At 36.2% G+C, this 20108-nt stretch overlaps 3 protein-coding genes and 2 long non-coding RNA genes across 15 annotated transcripts; 4 read left to right on the plus strand and 1 right to left on the minus strand.

Annotated features, from left to right (window-relative positions):
* The first annotated feature begins 96 nt into the window (after window positions 1–96).
* Window positions 97–2120, plus strand: LOC144209572 (uncharacterized). The gene is made up of 3 exons (XR_013329170.1): window positions 97–148; window positions 611–859; window positions 1687–2120. It is a non-coding gene; the product is annotated as an uncharacterized LOC144209572 (long non-coding RNA).
* Window positions 1151–3732, minus strand: LOC144209571 (uncharacterized). The gene is made up of 2 exons (XR_013329169.1): window positions 3276–3732; window positions 1151–2532 (listed from the first exon to the last, which is right to left on the minus strand). It is a non-coding gene; the product is annotated as an uncharacterized LOC144209571 (long non-coding RNA).
* On the plus strand, window positions 2336–8577 carry LOC144209567 (uncharacterized). Of its 10 annotated transcripts, none has more exons than XM_077735964.1 (8): window positions 2336–2575; window positions 5191–5250; window positions 5519–5583; window positions 5672–5746; window positions 6070–6223; window positions 6414–6521; window positions 6636–6684; window positions 6939–8577. In XM_077735964.1, the coding sequence occupies exons 2-8, from the start codon at window positions 5248–5250 to the stop codon at window positions 7919–7921; spliced, it is 1437 nt and encodes a 478-aa protein (XP_077592090.1). In that variant the 5' UTR covers window positions 2336–2575; window positions 5191–5247; the 3' UTR covers window positions 7922–8577. The 10 variants fall into 10 exon arrangements, with proteins under 10 accessions (XP_077592090.1, XP_077592093.1, XP_077592089.1 ...); XM_077735967.1 differs by having other exon boundaries at window positions 2447–2575; window positions 5194–5250; XM_077735963.1 differs by lacking the exon at window positions 2336–2575 and adding an exon at window positions 3703–4088 and having other exon boundaries at window positions 5128–5250.
* Window positions 8578–8738: 161 nt separating this feature from the next.
* LOC144209568 (copine-3-like) lies at window positions 8739–13928 on the plus strand. Of its 2 annotated transcripts, none has more exons than XM_077735970.1 (16): window positions 8739–9132; window positions 9547–9714; window positions 9815–9994; window positions 10066–10140; window positions 10216–10287; window positions 10365–10442; window positions 10517–10606; window positions 11407–11505; window positions 11588–11671; window positions 11756–11815; window positions 11980–12113; window positions 12550–12604; window positions 12729–12780; window positions 12864–12997; window positions 13071–13304; window positions 13419–13928. In XM_077735970.1, exons 2-16 carry the CDS (start codon window positions 9559–9561, stop codon window positions 13524–13526), a joined length of 1611 nt encoding a protein of 536 aa, XP_077592096.1. In that variant the 5' UTR covers window positions 8739–9132; window positions 9547–9558; the 3' UTR covers window positions 13527–13928. The 2 variants fall into 2 exon arrangements, with proteins under 2 accessions (XP_077592096.1, XP_077592094.1); XM_077735968.1 differs by having other exon boundaries at window positions 9550–9714.
* A 344-nt stretch (window positions 13929–14272) lies between these two features.
* Window positions 14273–20033, plus strand: LOC144209570 (copine-3-like). The gene is made up of 16 exons (XM_077735972.1): window positions 14273–14327; window positions 14817–15005; window positions 15746–15925; window positions 16016–16090; window positions 16170–16241; window positions 16309–16389; window positions 16499–16588; window positions 16840–16938; window positions 17017–17103; window positions 17224–17283; window positions 17363–17496; window positions 17563–17617; window positions 17740–17791; window positions 18213–18346; window positions 18423–18659; window positions 18740–20033. Exons 1-16 carry the CDS (start codon window positions 14295–14297, stop codon window positions 18848–18850), a joined length of 1689 nt encoding a protein of 562 aa, XP_077592098.1. The 5' UTR covers window positions 14273–14294; the 3' UTR covers window positions 18851–20033.
* Window positions 20034–20108: the final 75 nt, after the last annotated feature.

Genomic DNA, 20108 nt, shown 5'->3' on the forward strand with positions numbered 1-20108 from the left:
TTAAATTGTCATGACGTTGCAATCCATCTATTTGTGTGGGTTCGGGGAGTTCGCATCCTCTCCCTGTTGCCATGGCAACGTGGTACCCCGAGATTTTTTTTTTCAGCCACTAAATAGTGGTATATTTTCCTCAGGAATAATATTCATGGTAACCAGCTTCATTGTTGCAGTTTTAACTATAAACTGAGCATTATTCTGTAGTATTTTTGAAACATACATTTTCAGTAATAGTTACAATAATGGTTGTTAGTTTGTTTTAATGTCAGTGCCTAAATTGTCCAATGCATGTATTGAGCAATACATTCTAAAAAAAAAACATTAGGTTGTACTTTTTGGGGGGCTGATTTTTAATAGAGTGACATTGATAGAAATATTCACATTAATGTCAAGTCATTTGCATCATTTGCACAGAGCGCTCGCTGTCCTGCACATCTGATGGACAGTTAGGTTATAAATGGATAAATGCATAATATTGATGTGAACTGCGTAAACTGTGTGAACTGTGTAAATGTGAACTGTGTGAACTGTGTGAACTGTGTGAACTGTGTGAACTGGATTTTTAACATTTAACAAAGTGTTTGGTTTTGGCTTTTTTTCCTTTTCATTATAGGAACTATAGGAAACCTACGGCGCATCACCTTTCTAGAATAAAGGTAATGACACATTTTTAGACAAGCATATGATCTACAAAGGTACTACCTGATCATGAAATCTTTTAATTATAGACAATCAAAAGTTGCTTTATGCAGTCTTTGTTGCAGCTCTGAGATCATTCTATGGTCAACCCTAATCACACAAACTGTTTGAAAATAATTGCTGAATATCTAGGAAGTTCTAGTAAAAGAAGAGAAAACTATTGGTAAGTTTCACAATATTCATTAAATGTTCATATACTGCTGCCAATGGTAGGAAATGAGAAAATTATTTGCACAATTATTGTTTGCATAATCCCAAAATGGAAAGTGGTTCAGTACACAGAGTATTTTGCCATTTCCTACATGTTATATGTTGATCCCTTTTATGGCACAGTATGTACTTTCTTAGATAATAAAGGCATATGCAGTTTATTTCATTTCATTCTTATCTAATTGTTGCCATTCAATGGCCAATCTAAAAGCTATTTCAAAAGACTCAAGGAATACAACTACTATTTCTGGGCAGGGAATTCTGGTTTATTTGTCAAATAGAAAGATTGCTTCATTTTTTTAACATTGTATATATATATTTTGTATATTCAAATAAACAATAACAGAAAAGTGCTATAAATGGACAACATAACTAAGTACGCTTAAATACGGTCTAGAGAGTAATATATACATGTTTACAATTTGTAGTGAAGGCATTTCAGCAGAATTCAATAGATGAAATTCAATGATTAAAGAGTACATTCAAGACATTTTTAGAACCCATCTGAAACTCAACTCTATATTTTCAAATCAGTTTAGGTATTGTTAAAAAACTTAATTCACCAAATATTTGAACCACATTTTACTTCTTAAAGTACTCTATATTTTGATAGATTAAACATTTTGAACTCCAACTCAGTTGCATTTTTTAAAATGATGTTAAAATATCAGTGATTATGATGATTGAGGGGATTTTTTAATGGTCACAATTGTTTAGGCTATTTAGGTTACAAAGCATCAGAACATTATTACAACTCCAATTGTGTTGACTTTATTCCAGCAGGTGCTGAATTGATGGATTTATTTTGCAAGAGAAGAGTCAGGATATTAAAGTTAAGCTACATCAAGATTGTGGTTGGTCCCAGGAAATGTTTTTTTCTCATCTACTCCAGCAACCCACCCTCAATGGATTTCTAAACAGAATAAACCACTTTTGCCTACTTTTTAATTGGATGTACAAGTCCAAGACAGGGAGTAAATTGTCATTTTTTTTCATCCCTGCTCATAAGGAAATATTTTTTTTATTCCTGATGGCGGGATATTCCAACAATGGATCGAAGGGTCTGAATTGTATTCAGTTTTGAAAGGATTAATAACTGGACGCTCGACTGCCAATATGAATGGTATGCTTTTATCATATTTCTTCTCTATCTAAAATTGATGCATTATTTCTTTCTACTGGCATAAATACCCACTTAAAATACTGTTATCATTGCATTACATAAATACCCACTTAAAATACTGTTATCATTGCATTAGGGGGTGTTGTGATTCCTTTAAATAACGAGTTTCCAAACATTTTTATCCAAGGGATGCTTAGAGAAACCATCAAGGATGCAACTTGAAATCCCTCCATCTTTTTAAAACATGACACTTTAGGGTGCCCAGTTTAGTAAGGTTCTAAAAATCAGTTACAATTGTTAAATTATTGTCTTTTAACAGGCATACATGTCATGTATAACACCGTTTGCCACATCAACGTACTGGTCATATAGTAATACCAGTGGATAATGATCCATCAGCAATCTTTTTTTTTTCAGGTAACCAGTGTGAGTTCAGAGAGCCCAGTGTCCAGTGTGCCAGCGATTGTACCTCCACCATCTGTTCCCAGGCCTGGATAATAAAACTTGGAGAAAATAGAGTGAAAAGAATGGCTAGGACTTCAGACAGTAAGTATATTTTCATTTAAAATGTACCAGTATATTTTGATTATAAATCACAGCAAATTATTTCTATGCTTAGACATGTGTAATAGTGAATACAAATTATAATGATGCTTGTAGTAGATGCTTGTAATTGGATGAGAATCCAAAAACAATTTAAATACTTCGTTTTTGCCTTAAAAAAAAATATTGGTCACATTGGGGTTTCACCGCGGGGAGTAACAGCGACATACTGTGGTAGAATGATGTTACAACAACTGCTCCGTTATATGACCAACGCACAAACAAAACAGTTTAAAATTTGAACATATTCAATAAATACTCCGTACAGGATGCATGTTTGTACCCATACGTGCTTGTACTCAACACCGAAGTAAAGTTTTAGGCAATGTACAGTAATATAGTGATGGATTTATCAGATATTGTAGTAATTGTAGTAAAACAGTTATTTGACAGTTTATTTGTATTCTTCCATCCACTCTTTGAATGTTTCACTATGTGATGCACGTGTTAAGTGTATGCAAATATCTTGTTTTTTATTTTTTCGAGTATTCTAACTGCGGAACATTACCAGAACAACAACAAAATCGAATCTGCTAATTACTGCATTCCATATATTAATTTAATCAACCGAAATGTGTGAGTCAACAATAGTTTGTTAAAAATACAGTAGTTCAAAGTATTTAAAAAGATGGGTGTCACATACCTGTTTAAGGGTTAGAAGACGCGTACAAATGGTTGCAAAGTAAAACACAATTTCCGAGAAGCTGGAAAAAAACGACATCGCAGCTGACGACTTGAACGCAACGCAACACGAAAACTACTCTATTGACGGATGTACTATTTCGGGGTTGATGTAAAAGAAAAATACAAACGCATCTTAGAATTCACGTAAATGAAGCGATTGGGACAAATGACGAAAGTATACGAAGCCACGTGAACCCCTTCGCATCTAACTACCACATCGCCACGCATTTTGGCAGCTCCATTCGTTAATAAAATAAAGAAAAATAAAGAATTAAAAAAGAGTTGACGCATGCGAATGGCAGTACAAAAAAAAAGAAACAAACCAAAAAAAGAAAAAGAAAAAAGTTGGCTTTCCGACTGCTGACGATGTTTCTGATGCATGCTTTGTCCTGTGCGAAAAAAATGATTCATTAAAAGTGAACATATGCAATCGCTGTTATCATAAGTCATAATGAATTTTTGCACATGATAAAATGAAGCAAGTTACACGTTGTTCTTGGACATGTGTGCTTGCTCTTGTTTTGTTAAACTTCATTGCTCATACATTGAGGATTTATTAAATACTTTTTGCATTGATTTCCATTAAATAACATTATTAATAAGACTGTTTTTCTGTTATAATGGTATGGCCCCTGACATAGAATAATCTGCATAGCCATGATTTTATAGATTTTGTGACTGAATGTATGCGGCACAAAAATGCACAGATGGAGAATTTATACGTTTTATAATGCAAAATGGATTGCCAGGTGTATGATGTTGTTGTTAGGAGGTAAGTCCATTTTTTATTCAAAACTCTTAAATGTCTAACATTTTAATTTTGTTGCTCGAGTAAAAATTAATGAAGGAATTCTGTTTACACTTTATTGTGGGGATCTGGGTTCATCCAGGTGTTATAAAAGGCAGCTTGAAAATAGCATTAAAGTAGGGAAAAAAACAGATGGCTAAGAGGAGTTTGGGTTAAAGTTGAATAAGTTCAATTAAGGTTCAATGGAAAGGGATTGAATGACTTTGGAGGCTTTGACATGTGTAAGCGCCCTTAAGTTGTGTACATTTCCCTTGAAATGTCACTTGTACATCATGTTGAAAAGTACTCATCACTAGCATGAGGAGTGTTGTTGCATCACCCATCACCAATGCATCCATCCAGCCCCCGTTACCAGGTGTTATTTTGCAAACAAAATGATACTAAATATGATTCCCAAACAAATGGTCTTTTATTTTTGCCGAGTTACCTTTTGCATCAGGCCAAAGTTTTTCTAAATATTAAATGAAAACTTTTTTCGCCGTGACTGAATTGAATGAAAATGCATCCGATCAGGCCCGAGTGTCATCCTCGCCCGCGGTTGCCCACTTTGCCTGTGGGGGCTCGTTTATCACAGCCATCTACAATGATGGCGGGTCCCAACATGTACAATATTCAACAGCAAATTAGACCACCATTACACCTTAATAGTCATGCCGGTTTTCATAATCATAGCCAGGTGAGTACTGATTTACTCTCATTTAAGACTTTATAATACATAATCATGGGATACATTTAGTCTACATGACATAAAAAAAAAAAAACCTTTGGTTCTTGATGTCGTGTCATCGTTCAAAAGTAGTGGTTAAGGTTTATTTCTCAGTCATTCATAAGGCATCTGGTCAGTGGTTTAGACTCATGTCCAGTGCTCTGGGCTTTTATTTTCTTCCCCCTCATCAGGTACTTTGCTCTTCCTCCAGTTGCATGGACTCAATCCTAATTAACAACCTTTCAGACCTAATGGCAGAGATACATATTGAATATTATGTATTTACCTCTTTTGCAGATGTTTCCTTGATTGCAAGAATTTGCACAGCTTCCCTCTAATATTCCTTTGTCTTTTGAACAGCAGCAACTGCCTCCTCAGTGGCCTGTGCAAAATGTTTTAGGTCCACATCCTCAACAGATGGTAGGTTTGCATTGCAATGCTAACAGTGTATGTCTTATTTGTGCATTTCAGATGTTAATTGGATTATTTATTGGAGTTAATGGTGTATGAATAATCTGAATGTATTTGAACTTTCTAATCTTTTTCAAAGAAAAGTACAAAGTGCCTCTGCCTGTTAAATGTGCTGTGACTATGGATTATTGCAGTTTCCTAGGACTGAATGTTCAAAATAAAAGTGAATTTAAATGAACTTTAATCAATTGAAAAGTTTCAATGTTTTTGTTTTCAGATGAGGCCCCCTTCAGCAATGATGATGACACCCGGAACACCTCAGATGATACCGGTTGGATTTATGTGAGTTTTAACCCTTGGAAAACTTGGATCTGATATCATTATAGCCTGGCCTTTTTTTTTAACTAGTTGTATTTGATATCTTTTTCAGGAATGGTGAAATTTTGTTTGAACAGGTACATCCTTTAATGTCAGCAGCGCCTCCCCAAAACCTGTTTACAACAATGTAAGATATATGCACTATAACATATTTTTTTCCATGAAATGTTCATTTGATACAGACGACACTGATTTAGTATTTAGTGGAGTTGAAATCCTTTGTCAAATTCCAGGTATTTTATTATATTTAAAAAAAATGACTCCAAGATAAAGCATTTCAAAGCTTCCCAAAATTAACATGACAAGTAATAACAACCACAATGCAATTAGGGTAGAAAAAAACAAGACTTGTTGTTGATTCTGATGAATGGCCGGCCCAAAGACACTTTATTCTGAACGTTACCATGAACTTTGAAACTAAAAGGTGCCATTTTGTGGTCTTAATTTCAGAAATACAAGAAAGACTGAAAATGTGCGGGAGCGTCCCTACATAAAGAAACCACCAAACGCTTTCATGTTGTTTGCAAATAAGTACAGAGAGGTTGTCACCATGCAGTTGGAGAAGAGAGACAGTGCATCTGTTCATGTGGCCCTTGGAAAAATTGTAGGCACTGCACTGTATTCAAACCCAAATTCAAGGCCCGACGACACTAACTGATACCACACATAAAAGCATTAGGCCAATAATAGCGCAATTAGTACTGTTACAATTGTAGAAGTCTTGTCTACAATGGAAAATTGGGTTTCCTATTTTGTTGATGTATGTTAACAGCATGGGTCTTATTTGTTCACAGTGGAAATTGCTACCACAGGCGGACAGGGACAAGTATCACGAAGAAGCTGACGCGCAGAAACGCCGTCACGCTCAGCTGTATCCTCGTTGGTCCACCTGCGAGAACTATGTGAGTCCAACTTGAGTTTTTTCTTGCATAGATTGGAATGAATTCAATTTTTTGTTTTGACTAGAAGTCCAAAAGAGAGTTCTTAGCATTGTTTTGTTTTGTTTTTGTTTGTAGGGGAAACGCAGGAAGCGGCGGAAAAGTAAAGTCCACCCCAGTGTTCCAAGTAAGTCACCATCAAAGACACAAAATGCATTAAATTGTTCATTTTCTTAGTACTCAAGGTCTGTTGACGGCTTTTTAGTTGTTGTATTTTTGCTAATGCTTTCTATTTAGAATCATCAAAACTCAATGGTTTCATGCTCTTATTCCGCTTTCCTTAAAGTACTACTTTTTTTTGTTAAATTGTACAATGAAGTAGTCTTTTTAGTGATACTCTTGAAATGACTGTAAAAGCTAGTTGTTTGCTTGATCTCTTAGCAGAAGATACGCCCGATCCAGTCGCCCATGCTAGTAGCATGTGCCTTTCTACAGTCCAGAAAGATGTTGCAGTATCTGAAGACATGGACTCCTCTTCAGAAGCACTACATTACAATTCCCTGCCACCTTCTGCGCTCGATTCAGAAGAGTCGGTGGAAGCTCTGATCGAAGAGAAGTCATTCATGCAGATGCCGTGTGTCCAAAATGAACTTTCCATCTCTACCGATGTACCAACTCAGGCAGCAGGTCTTGAGATAGACCACGCGCTCAATCTTCTAGATTGTATGCTGCTTTCGCCTGCTTCTCAGATTGAGCTACAGAGCGTTGAGGATGGCTTCCAATTGTTTCTGGGGCATATCGAGCCTCAGGTGCACCCTTTAAAGACAGAGGTTGAGGACTACGCCAAACCTCTGAGTTTGGGGGAATCACAGCAGCTCATCATTAAGCTTTTCGAAAGCCCAGTGAATATAAAGGTAGAGACTCCGCTTGACCGGGCCGGGGCCGTTCAGGGTCACGCAATATCGGCAGAGGCGCCCAAACCTCTCAATAATACAATCCAATTGCCGATGGATCATAATGAGACCCCGTTTTCCGTTTCTGAGAGGGGGCATCCAAAAGAAGAGATTGAACCAAGCCTCATTGCACACTGCCAGACTTTGGTACCGGGGTTGATTGAGGAAGAAGGAACAAATGAAGCACAACTGGAATCTGCCCATGCGCTGGTCGTACATGGTCAAAAGGTAACACAAGTGTTCAATCCGCCCACATCAATAGAATCCTCCAAACCACTAATCCAAGACCTTGAAATCCCACTACCATCGGAGGATTTGGAGACTTCCAGTAGGAGTCAGAAATTTGCATCTGTTCCTTCTCTGAGCAAGGAAAATGTTTCTCCACATGTTGAGACTTTATCTGCAACGACAGAGTCACAAGATAGAGACCTACTCCAGTGTCTCAGTTTTGGTGATGAGCTACAGTTTTAGTTCGTTGGTGGCTGACATAAAATGTCAGGTTGGAACTGCCCAACTTTTGAGGTCACTCTTGTGCCAAAATACTAAACAGTATTGGCACAATTAAATGTTCTTCATATTGGTGGTCTTTGAAATGTCAGGAATAAGATTGTTTTTGGGAAAAACTACCAAAGTAAAGCAGACAATTGGTTACGCCAAAGTGGTTGCTATTACTTTGATATTAGAATCGAAAGATTGCCATTTTTTCCATCTTCTCAAATGGTAAACACTAAATACTCTGCTGGTTTGAGAATGGACTGAATATATTGTGATATTGCTGGTTTTTATTATAGTGTATATTTAAACATGTATTCTTACATTATATCTTGGTATACTATGTACTACATTTTAATTTGTGTTATTAGTGATTTGTGAATATATCTTGGTATACTATGTATATACTCGATGCTCATTTAGCTACGTTGTAACACTAAAACAAGTTCATGTGGAATTGAAATGGTAAAATAACTTATTTTAGCTGTCATTTTGAAATGGTTTTATTTTCGTTATGTATAATCGACTTTTTAAAATTGATGTTATTCATGTCTTGTATATGCTCTTGACTGTTCATAAAATATATTAAAGGATATATAAAATAAAAATCACATAGGAAAGAAAAACTGACACAAGACAGCTGTTGAGGGGTTCAAAAGGTGCAATTGTAGATATTTATAAAACCTTTAAAAACATGCAAATCTTTAATTCTGATGAGCATGCTCTGTATGTCTACCCAATTGTAACGGGCAGCGGCGTGCGCCGACCCTTTATGCGCATGTGCAGAACCAATCGGGGCCGAACCAAGGTTCATTAAAATGTTCCGTGCACTTACAAATACAGTCGGTAGAAAACATTAACCATACAATTGTTCCTGTACATTTGCACCCTTGAAACTAAATATTTTGGTAGCTAAGGGTTTGTTAGTACTGTAAAATTGAATACGGGAATAAAACACTAAAAATCAGCACACAATTATTTATTGTTTCCAGAACAAATGGTCGATAAAATTGAAAGTGCACATTGCTTGTCTATTTCTCGTCTCAGTACCATCCTTCCCACCACCAGCTTGTTTGTTAGTGCTTGTTCAGCTCTTGTTTGATACAGCTCAACACGTGTAATATTCACGAAAGCTTTGGTTTTAAAGAAGATTACATTTTAGGAACAACCACAAGATTTTTTTTACTGAAGTAAGTAACTAATTCAACTGTTTGTGAATATGTTCGGACTGTCCGGTTGACTATTTGGGCAACGCCACACCCACTGATATTTTTTCGAAATGTCATTTGGTCATGATGACACTGAACTTATCGTAATTTGACGCAAGAAATAGCTAAATAATACTCAAATTGAGTCTCTAAGTCGTATTTCATTCATGCCAACTCGAATGCTAAGTGTTTCATGTGTTTAAACTTTAAACGAAATAAAAATGCGTTTGGTTGCCCTCTAGCGGCGAAAAGACGAATATATATAGTATTGGACCTTCACTGACAGTGCACACACTACAGTGAATACAGTGACTATATTCACTGTAGTCTGGACCCCCACCATAGGTTTTCTGTGTTTCTTAGTATTTTTTCTTATTTTTTTCTTCTTCTATCAAGCAGCTTGCTGACATGGCTTCCGGCGGAGTCCCGACTGGTAACGCCTGTTGGCCCAGTAGTGTGGAACTAACAATCTCCTGCGAAAACCTCATAGACATGGACGTCTTCTCAAAGTCTGACCCTCTCTGTGCCTTGTACATCAATACCTCTGGTTCCCAGTGGCATGAGGTCTGAAGTCTCCTAATGCACAACCACTCTACTATCATTCTGAGAAAAAAAAACTTGTATAAAAATTATCTAATGATATTTCCTTTTGTTTGCCATTCAGTTGGGCCGCACCGAGATGATCCTCAACTGCTTAAATCCCAAATTTGCAAGAAAGTTTGTCATCGACTACTATTTCGAGACTGTGCAGAGGGTCAAATTTTGCGTGTATGACATCGATAACAACACTTACAGCCTGGAAGATGATGATTTTCTCGGGCAACTTGAATGCACTCTTGGCCAGGTCAGTCTCCTCTTTTCACGTCATTCTTTTGACGTTTCATCATTATGCAATAATTCGTATTTTGTGTGCAGATTGTTTCTAACAAGCAGATGACTCGACCTTTAATGTTGAAGAATGGCAGGCCAGCAGGACGTGGTACTATTACAGTAAGCATATTGTGAAACTATCAGCTATCAGTGGAGAAGCTTGAAGTATAAATTAATGCTTTTTTTCCCTCCTAGATTGCTGCTGAAGAAATATCAGACACCAGAGTAGCAAACTTTGAGGCGTGTGCCCGCAACCTGGATAAAAAGGTAATAAGCAATCATACTGAATATGGATTTGGCAAAACATGACAAACATGAAACTTTTGTACAATGTGGATTCTCAGTTTTTATGGTGGTCCGACCCGTTTTTGGAATTCTACAAGCAGACAGACACTGGATGGCAGCTGGCTCACAGGACTGAGGTAACCATGACTCGAAAATTTACATACTTTTTTGACTATTAAATAGCCCATACAGTATATTGTTTGGATTATAGGTGATCAATAACAACCTCAACCCGACTTGGCGGCCTTTCCGCATTTCACTGCGATCTCTGTGTGGAGGAAATGTTGAAAAAACTATTAAGGTAGAATATATTTTTTTCAATTTTTACAGTGTTTTTTTTTGCAAGTGCCATTTATTGATATTCATCTTTGTTGCACTGATCTCCTCAGAAGAATGCTATGATGGAATAATTGTTTGCTCCTACTTATATGTGAAGTGTCTCCTGCAGCCTACTAAAGTGACTAATATCTGCCCATTGCATTTTTCTATTCAACTTTCATACTTAACGCAACAGTCCAGCTGGTGTGTGTTTGCACAGTTCACCAGGTCATCACATAAAGGTCTGGCTTGTTTTTAATTTTTCCTTTTATTTGTCACTATTTCATTTAGTGTTTGACACTTTCAAATCCTATATAGTCCTCATTGCACCTGAGGAAAAACTGACATGTTTTACTGACCTACTTTCTCTTTCTTTTAATGCAATATCATTTAACTTCTGCAATAGTAGTTTAAACTATTTTTTTTTTAAATATTTTTTTTCATTAACAACAGACCTTAAATGCAATACACTGCAATGCAATGCATTTTCCGTCAGTACAATTTTAACTGTTACATACTATTTAATATTATTGGGTCCCAGGCAGTGTAATATCTTATTTACTGTATATAATTGATGTATTTAAAAAAACAATTAAGATATTGTGATGAGTGATGACTTGAGCTTGAATATTTCCAAGACTTTTGAAGAATTTGGATGCTTAAAATAAAAAGATACACATATTTTAGATAATCATTGAAAAAAAACCCTCAAAACACTGTTTAACTTAATTTTCTCTCATGACATCACATTTATTGTCTCTAGAAATATGTATTTTTCCCCAGGTTGACTGCTTTGACTATCATGTCAACGGTTCCCACCGTCTTATTGGGAGTTTTAAAACCACTCTTGCTGAAATGCAAATTGCAACCCATGTTTCCCCTGTAAGTACACTCTCCTTTAAACTGTGATGGCATTCTATATTTGTGTAATTAAATGTATCTAATATGTTTCCTCTCATGACAGATTCAGTTTGAGTGCATCAACCCAAAGAAGCTAAAGAAGAAAGATTATAAAAACTCTGGGGTCATTTTCATTAAGAGTTGTAGGGTAAGGCATTGACATGTATAGCAAATATTCCATTGATACAGTGCATACACAACATTGGAATCCCTTTTTGTCAACTTTCTCTAGGTGGAAAAAGAATACACTTTCTTGGATTACATCATGGGTGGTTGCCAACTCAACTTTACTGTGAGTTCAAAATGATTGTCACTTGTTTGATTTGTGTCGTCTTAAAAGGGCCATTTGTGGACAAAGGATTTAGACTCATTCACTTTGAATCTGCTGAGATTGAAAATCAATGTTATGTAAAGAGCATGGCTTACTTTGCTATCTGTTTTGGGGTCTTGAGCCAGATTGCCATTGACTTCACTGGTTCAAATGGTGATCCCAATCAACCCAATTCCCTCCACTACATCAACCCAGAGGGCTTTAATGAATACCTGTCAGCAATCTGGGCTGTGGGTAATGTCATCCAGGACTATGACAGGTACATTATTACTCTACTTTATCTTATATTTAATATCAGCTGTTTCCATATCTTTGTAATTTTGGTCTTTTATAAGGCTGGAAATTTAAGGGTCATGCATTATATACTGTATTTTGTCAATTAAATTGAATGCATACAAAAATGTCAATCTTGACTTTCAAAGACTATTTAGGAAACTAATTTAATGTTAATACACTTCATATTTTTTAACACTTTTCTGTATAAAATATTAGATTAAAACCATGAAAAGTGATCAGGCAAAGTTTTTTAAACAAAAAAAAATGAAGAGTTGCTGTTAATATTATTGGCAAGGACAATATGGGTGTAATTATGTGGAATATTACCCAAAAGACAACTCATATCTAATTTATCCTGTAATTTTTTTCCTCTAATATTTGCTACCTACTTGTCATTGTTTGTATGAATTTCTCTTTAGTCACAAAAAGTTTCCAGTTTTTGGGTTTGGAGCTCAGATTCCTCCAACTTGGCAGGTATGAAGTAAAAAAAAAATGCTAAAGATGAAATGTAGATTCATTTATACATCACATACAGTTTTGAGTTTTTGGACCATTAAATTCTCAGGACGTTACAATGTCAATTGTCATACGCACACAGGTTTCTCACCAATTTCCCGTCAATTTCAACCCATCATACCCATTCTGCGATGGTAAGCTATCATGTCAAAAACCAGGAATCAAACAAATCCACCTCGGCTTTTATCTCACTGTTGAGTGTACAATGTGAGTGCAGGCATTGAAGGTGTGGTCCAAGCCTATAGGCATTGTCTACCCCAATTAAAGCTCTGGGGGCCAACTAACTTCTCCCCAGTTATCAACTATGTAGCCAGCATCGCCAGGCAAAGTCTCTACCAGAATAAAGCTGCAGTAAGTTTGGTCGTCAAAACATTTTGCTTTGTCACTGATCTGCTAATTTAATGACTTTTTTTTTCATCTGCAGCAATATTTTGTGCTGCTCATCATCACAGACGGCGTCATCACGGACATGGACTTGACCCGAGCGGCAATTGTAGAAGCCGCTCGCCTGCCCATGTCCATTATCATCGTAGGCGTGGGTGCTGCAGACTTCAGTGAAATGGAATTCCTTGACAGTGACGACAAAGCACTGCTGTCGCCCACCGGTGAAGCTGCTGCGCGGGATATTGTCCAGTTTGTGCCTTTTAGAAGTTTCCATGTAAGTTCCAAGCCCAGTGTCATAATACTGGTTATCATTATAATAATAATTGAATTAAGTCCAATAGATACCAATAGAAAATGTATATTTCTTTTACTAATTTTGTCCTTGCAGGGAAACAACGTGGCGCTCACCCAAAGTGTCCTGGCAGAGTTACCCGAGCAAGTGTCGTCCTTCTTCAATTCATACAAGTTAAAACCACCTAACGAGGCCAGCCAGTAAAGGTTATTTTTTTTGAGAGTGTTAGCTAAAAGCAGCCTTAAAAAAGATGAATTATTTATCGGCGTCTTACTTATCTTTTTCCTTTTTTTGTTCATTAGCTGCTATGGATAGTAAAATATGTCCAATAACTTTTTCAAAGGGGGAGAAGCTGGCAATGATCATTTACTGCCATTCAAAATTGGACGTCTGTCACTGTCATTGGCACTGATGCCTAACCCATTTATAACCAGTTCTCGCGGTTTAAATGAATGGGGATGTTTATCATTATCAATGGCAGGCAATTAGTTGACTCAGTGAATCAACCGATTGCCATTACTACTTAGTTTTTGTGTTAAATGTGGGTTTATATTTGTCATTTTTGGAATCTCATTTCTTCATTTTAAATTAAAACTTTCCCATTCATGTATGTATCTTTTTATGTTAAACTATCTTACACTCCTCACTACAAAAACTTTTTTTGAATGAATGAATGTAGTACATGAAATAATTACTATAACATTACAGAAAGATAATGCTAAGGACTGAGTGAAATGGAAAATATTTTATTCCCTTTGTCGCCCTCTTGTGGGATAAATCGGATGTGTAGTAGTAGTAGTTCAGCTCTATATTTATGTTGGATTACGTGGAGAAATACATTTACACACGACCTACACCCACTTCTGCTAATAAATGAGTAACTATGCGTTCTCTTTTAAACTTTTTTAGCAGACTTTTCCGCATGTTTTCTGCTCGGGTGGAGTACTAAAACGAGCGTACAAGGCCACGCCCATGTTCGACTCCCCTTCTCTGCTGCACTGCGACGTGAGTTAAAGGCAAAAACAACATTTATTTGATTAAAATGTATTTTCTGATGGGCGTTTACCTAACGCAAAACTACTTAAGTTATAGCAATGGTGAATAAGTGTCAATGCTGCTGTTGATCCAGAAGCTTTTCCGAATTAGCCAAGTGGAATGTGGAATGGTTTATTCTGCTTTCTTAACTAATGATTGCTCACTAGCAATGCTGGATAGTTAAATACACGGTTATTACTGAACTTTGACTCACAATCAGACTTTGAAACTCAGTTTATTGCACGGTACGCAGTTTGAAATCTACTTGATTTCCTGACAAAATCAACGTTCGTGTTATGTTGGGAAATCTCATTTATACTTGTATAACTGTGCCTTAATTCCATTCTATAACCATAGGGGTTGTGGTAGTTTTAAAACTCAATGAACTGCTTCCTACTGTGTTAGTATCGTCCTTGTGTATTATTATATTCTTATCCACGTTTCCTCCATAACTTTCAGGTCTTGTGTAGGTGGGGCTGCCTTGCTGTCATGGCCGGAATGGGACCCCCCCTTCCTGGGGCAGCTAACTGTGTGACCAGGGTTTCCCTGAGCATCTCTTGTGAAAATCTGATGGACATGGATACCTTTTCCAAGTCAGATCCACTTTGTATTTTGTATATGAGCACATCTGGAGGCAGCTGGGTGGAGGTCAGTGCATTCATCTAAATCACTATACCATTGATTACCTTGATATTTTTGTTCTTTCAAATATGTTGCTTCTACAATAACACCTTATAGAAATAATGGTAATTCATGTCATTAATATTATTTCGGGTGGCTGAGTGATTAGCGAGGGTTCGATTCCAGCTGGGTCCTCACTGTGTGGAGTTTGCATGTTCTCTCCGGGCTTGCATGGGTTTTCTCTGGGTTCTCCGGTTTCCTCCCAGATTCCAAAAACATGCAGAGTAGGCTGGTCGAACACCATAAATTGCCCCTAAGTTTGACTGTGAGCATGAATGCTTGTGCCCGAAGATAGATGGAATAGGCTCCGGCACCCTCCGCGACCCTTGTGAGGATAAGTGGTTCAGAAAATGAATTCGGAATTTTGGAAGGTGGGAAGTGTTAATAGTATCGTATATGGCTTTGAGATTAATTTGGGCACACCCAATTTGGCAACATATAATAAATAGCAGTGGTTAACCACATTGTTATGACGTCGAAGATTTAGAATTTTTGACTCTGTCGTTGTTCCACATTCCAAATTAACGTAGTCTTCTTTCATTCACAACTCTAATGTGTCTTTTGTTCTGGTTTGATATTGTCTGATATGATCACTGTAATTGACTGGTGTGTCAGTGAGTGTATGTACATGGACTCAAGTATCATACCTTTTTACCCTGAAATACTTAAATCCATACATAGTTCATAGATATTTGTTTTTGTTCTAGGTTGGTCGGACAGAGAAAATCATGAACTGCCTCAATCCCAAGTTTTCCAAGACATTTGTCATCGATTACCACTTTGAGATGGTGCAGAAGTTGAGGTTTGAAGTCTATGATATTGACGATGACAACGACAGTCTGCAAGATGCTGACTTCTTAGGAGAACTAGAATGCACGATGGGGCAGGTACAGTAGCGTAGTTTGAACTTTACAAGTACTTTATTTTTTATAAATTTTAGTATTGATAATTCTGACTTTTTGTCCCTTTCTACCCAGGTTGTGTCTTCAAGAAATCTAACCAAGCCACTATTTATGAAAGACAAAAGGCCTGCAGGAGCTGGAACCATGACTGTAATTATTCCAAATCAGAGTTCTTATTATTATCCAAAACTATATTTCATTGATGGTAATGTTTTTTTTTTAATGTTAGGTTCATGCGGAAGAAAGAACAGACAATAGGGTGGTGCGATTTGAAGTCGCGGGAAGACAACTTGACAAAAAGGTATTTGGTGTATGCTACATTGCTCAGTAAATGGGGGACTTTATCTTTGTGTGTTTGAACATTTCAGAGTTTTTTTGGCAAGTCTGACCCCTTTTTGGAATTCTACAAGGAGACAGAAAAAGGATGGCTGTTGGCTCACAGGACAGAGGTACAAATTGTGTTGGGGATAAACATTATTTATTTTTAATTGTGTTTTTAGGCCGCTAAGTGTCTAATTACATTGTATGCTTCATATGACTATATGTCCGTCCTTATAGGTGGTGAAATACAACCTAAATCCAGCATGGAGACCTTTCCAAATCCCAATTCAAGCACTTTGTGGAGGTGATGTGGAGAAATCTATAAAGGTATTGTTGATTCTATTACCCCATATCACAAACTTCAAATATGATACTTCTTGTTGGTGTTGATGCTTATTTGGTACTCTGCATGCATTCTATGTACATGTAGATTTATGCTTGATGTGTTAAATCATAGTATTGAATGCCATCATAAATATTTTTGTCTCATCCTATAAGATTGTTGACTATTTTTCCATATTGGGAATCATCGTGTTTACTGATTTCTTGCTGTTTGCCACACTCTTTTTTTTTTCCAGGTGGATTGTTTTGACTACAGGAACAATGGCTCCCATAACTTTATTGGTTCTTTTCAGACCACTCTGAGCCAAATACAGCAGGCATCACAAACATTTGCAGTGAGCTCCATCTTCACTCCTAGCATGATTATCTTAGGATTTTACCTGAATATTTGAACCTATTTTTTCCATAATCAGGCAGAGTTTGAATGTATCAATGGAAAGAAGAAACAGACCAAAAAAAGCTACAAGAATTCTGGTATTATAGTCATCAAACAATGCAAGGTACTTGCGAATCAGTACTTTTTTTAAATATGAAGTTACGTACTTATTTTAACTTTACAAAGATTGTCATAGAATTGAAAAAATAATTTTGGAGCCTTCTATTTAATTTCCCCTTTTCAGATCATAAAGGAGTATACTTTCCTCGATTACATATTTGGAGGTTGTCAGATCAACTTCACTGTGAGTACAAGTTTTCTTTTCTATAGCATATTATTAATAGCTTGTAATATATTTATATTCACTTTTGTGCCCAAGCCAGATCGCAATTGACTTCACAGGCTCCAATGGAGACCCCAATTCTCCACAGTCCCTCCATTACATCCACTCTTATGGCTACAATGAATACCTTTCAGCTATCACTGCAGTAGGAAATGTCATCCAAGACTATGACAGGTAAATAACTAATTTGATTCCAGTTATTATTTGTCCAACGTGTAATTCTTGTTGTTTTTTGTTTAGCGATAAAATGTTTCCTGTTTTGGGGTTTGGAGCACAAATCCCTCCTACCTGGCAGGTATTTTTTATTATTATTATTATTATAATCATTGTTTTGCAGAGACATCGTACACAATTGACTCATTTGAGTTGATAGTTGATGAGATCAGATCATTTTAAGATGTTGTTTTATTTTCTCAGGTCAGCCACGAGTTTCCTGTGAACTTCAATTCTTCCAATCCATTTTGTGAAGGTAATTGAATAGGATTGTATTAAAATAAGTCACAAATTGTGCACTATGTATCTTGTAATAAGGCCAACACTTTTTGACAAGCAGTGCTAGAATGATTGATGGATTTGTATGAAGCATTGCAGTCTGATAGAAACCACTTAAACCAAATGAACACAATTGCAAACCACAATTCATGATTTTAAGGCAAACCCATAACTTGTAGTTTTGCCTCACAAGTAAAATTGACAAAAAAAATGTTGATCCATAAATTGAACAATCACATCATCTTGATATTTTTCTATTGAGCAACACTTGGAACATTTTTTAATGTATTAATTGGTACCCATTTGCATACCACACATCCACAATGATGCAAGACACTAAATTTGAACTTTATTTGTGATCTGTAAAGCATTGTTGATTATTTTAATTTGATTTTAAGGTATTGAAGGTGTGGTCCAAGCCTACCAGCAATGTTTGCCACAGATAAAGCTCTACGGTCCAACAAACTTCTCCCCAATCATCAACCATGTTTCCCATTTCGGTAACCAGGCCTTACAGCAGCAAACTGCCTCAGTGAGTATCCAATCTGAAGCTCTCAAATTCCAGCATTTGGAAAGAGATATTCATTATTTGATTAATTCTTTCACAGCAATACTTTGTGCTGCTCATTATTACTGACGGCGTGATCACAGACATGGATGAGACTCGCGATGCAATCGTGAGAGCCTCACGTCTGCCCATGTCCATCATTATTGTTGGAGTGGGCAGGGCAGATTTCACTGCCATGGAGTTCTTGGATGGAGATGACGGGCTTTTGCGCTCGGCTGCAGGTGTGGCTGCCATGAGGGACATTGTCCAGTTTGTTCCTTTCAGAGAGTTTCAAAATGTAAGTTATGGACTCAATGCATGTTTTTTTTCCTTCTGTAAAATTTATATGTAAGTGAATTTTCTTTATGTACATTTTAGGCAGGACCCGGTGCCCTTGCTCAGAGTGTATTGGCAGAATTACCTGACCAAGTGGCTTCCTTTTTCAACTTAAATGACTTGAAACCGCCAAGTGATCCCATTCCTTCTTAGGATTGTAAGCCAATATAAGTATTGAAGCAGATTCATATCACTTGTGAAGTTCCTCTTGCTGTTTAAAACCACTATTTCTTTATTTTTAGATATAAATCTTGCCATTGACAATGCCAAGTAGTAATGAAGCAACATTTTTTTTATAAACAAAGTGCCGTATAAGCCAAGTACAGCCGTCAATGTTTACAAACCCGCTTCTTGTTTGCATTTCATTCAGAAGTAGTACTTATATCTGATATATGACTTTTCAATGACAGAACAACTTCCAGCAACTTTGGTCAATTCAGCTAATTTAATTGATTAATATTATATAACTATTATAGTAATAAAATAGTACTCATAGTATTTGCTAGTCTGGTAGATGAAATCATAATGAAACACGTAAATGTCAAAATAATTTTGTCTTTCTGCTCTAATAATTAAGCTGAATAGTTTTATCCCTTTCAGCTAAATTTCATATGCTTGGCTGGTTTTCTCACATCTCAAGCCAACTTTGGCTTTGTTTACATGAGACAGGTTTTTGTGGCTATGACTGAAAATGACAAAAAGGCACTGATGCCATAGTTGGTTTTATTAAAACTCATCTCGCTGTCTATTTACAAACTTAATATAATTCAACATTTTTTGAAGGATTTCAATAATAGCTGTTTAAAGTTTTTATACTTCATTTCAGTAATGTCATTTTATCCATTTCATAATCACCTCGTAACTGGTGCTAACTAAACAACATATTTTACCATTTGATTATGTCGTAATTAATTAACTTCACATTTTATTCTTGGCATTGCTCGTACGCAAAATCCATCTCCTGAAGTTGAATAGTTCTAGATGAAATTATAACTATTCGGATCAATGGTTATTATTTATTATGCTGCTTTTATTAATTTCTTTTTTTAGTTTAAGTATATGACATTAAAAACAACACAACTCAAAATAATGCATTTAATACAATACAATATAACATAACATAATACAATAATAGCATAATAATACAATAATGAACTACTACCTCTATTAACTAACTAATACTCAAATAAAATAGCAACATGCCTTAATTTTTCCCAAATTCCACCACAGCCAGATTATTGTCTGAGTTGTCTGTAGTAGTGAGATCCAAGGTGATGATTTTTATTGTGGTTTTTCAATAACTCTGGAATTGAATAAACCTAGAAAAGAGCCTCACTTTATATACATGGTCTTGTTTTTTTTTTTAACAAATAAAAATCTTACTACTATACATGGTCTATTTTTTTTACTA

The sequence above is a fragment of the Stigmatopora nigra genome, chromosome 16 (assembly GCF_051989575.1).
Source record: "Stigmatopora nigra isolate UIUO_SnigA chromosome 16, RoL_Snig_1.1, whole genome shotgun sequence".
In the NCBI taxonomy this organism is placed as follows: domain Eukaryota; kingdom Metazoa; phylum Chordata; class Actinopteri; order Syngnathiformes; family Syngnathidae; genus Stigmatopora; species Stigmatopora nigra.

Excerpts from the sequence above, each read along its gene's own strand:
- LOC144209567 (XM_077735957.1), top strand. The coding sequence starts at position 4,618 with ATGAAAATGCATCCGATCAGGCCCGAGTGTCATCCTCGCCCGCGGTTG. Across the intron at positions 5,251-5,518 it reads GTCCACATCCTCAACAGATG|ATGAGGCCCCCTTCAGCAAT; the intron begins GTAGGTTTGCAT and ends TTTTGTTTTCAG. Across the intron at positions 5,584-5,671 it reads ATGATACCGGTTGGATTTAT|GAATGGTGAAATTTTGTTTG; the intron begins GTGAGTTTTAAC and ends TATCTTTTTCAG.
- LOC144209570 (XM_077735972.1), top strand. The coding sequence starts at position 14,295 with ATGTTCGACTCCCCTTCTCTGCTGCACTGCGAC. Across the intron at positions 18,347-18,422 it reads TACAGCAGCAAACTGCCTCA|CAATACTTTGTGCTGCTCAT; the intron begins GTGAGTATCCAA and ends ATTCTTTCACAG. Across the intron at positions 18,660-18,739 it reads CTTTCAGAGAGTTTCAAAAT|GCAGGACCCGGTGCCCTTGC; the intron begins GTAAGTTATGGA and ends TGTACATTTTAG.
- LOC144209568 (XM_077735970.1), top strand. The coding sequence starts at position 9,559 with ATGGCTTCCGGCGGAGTCCCGACTGGTAACGCCTGTTGGCCCAGTAGT. Across the intron at positions 10,288-10,364 it reads CCCGCAACCTGGATAAAAAG|TTTTTATGGTGGTCCGACCC; the intron begins GTAATAAGCAAT and ends GTGGATTCTCAG. Across the intron at positions 13,305-13,418 it reads TGCCTTTTAGAAGTTTCCAT|GGAAACAACGTGGCGCTCAC; the intron begins GTAAGTTCCAAG and ends TTGTCCTTGCAG.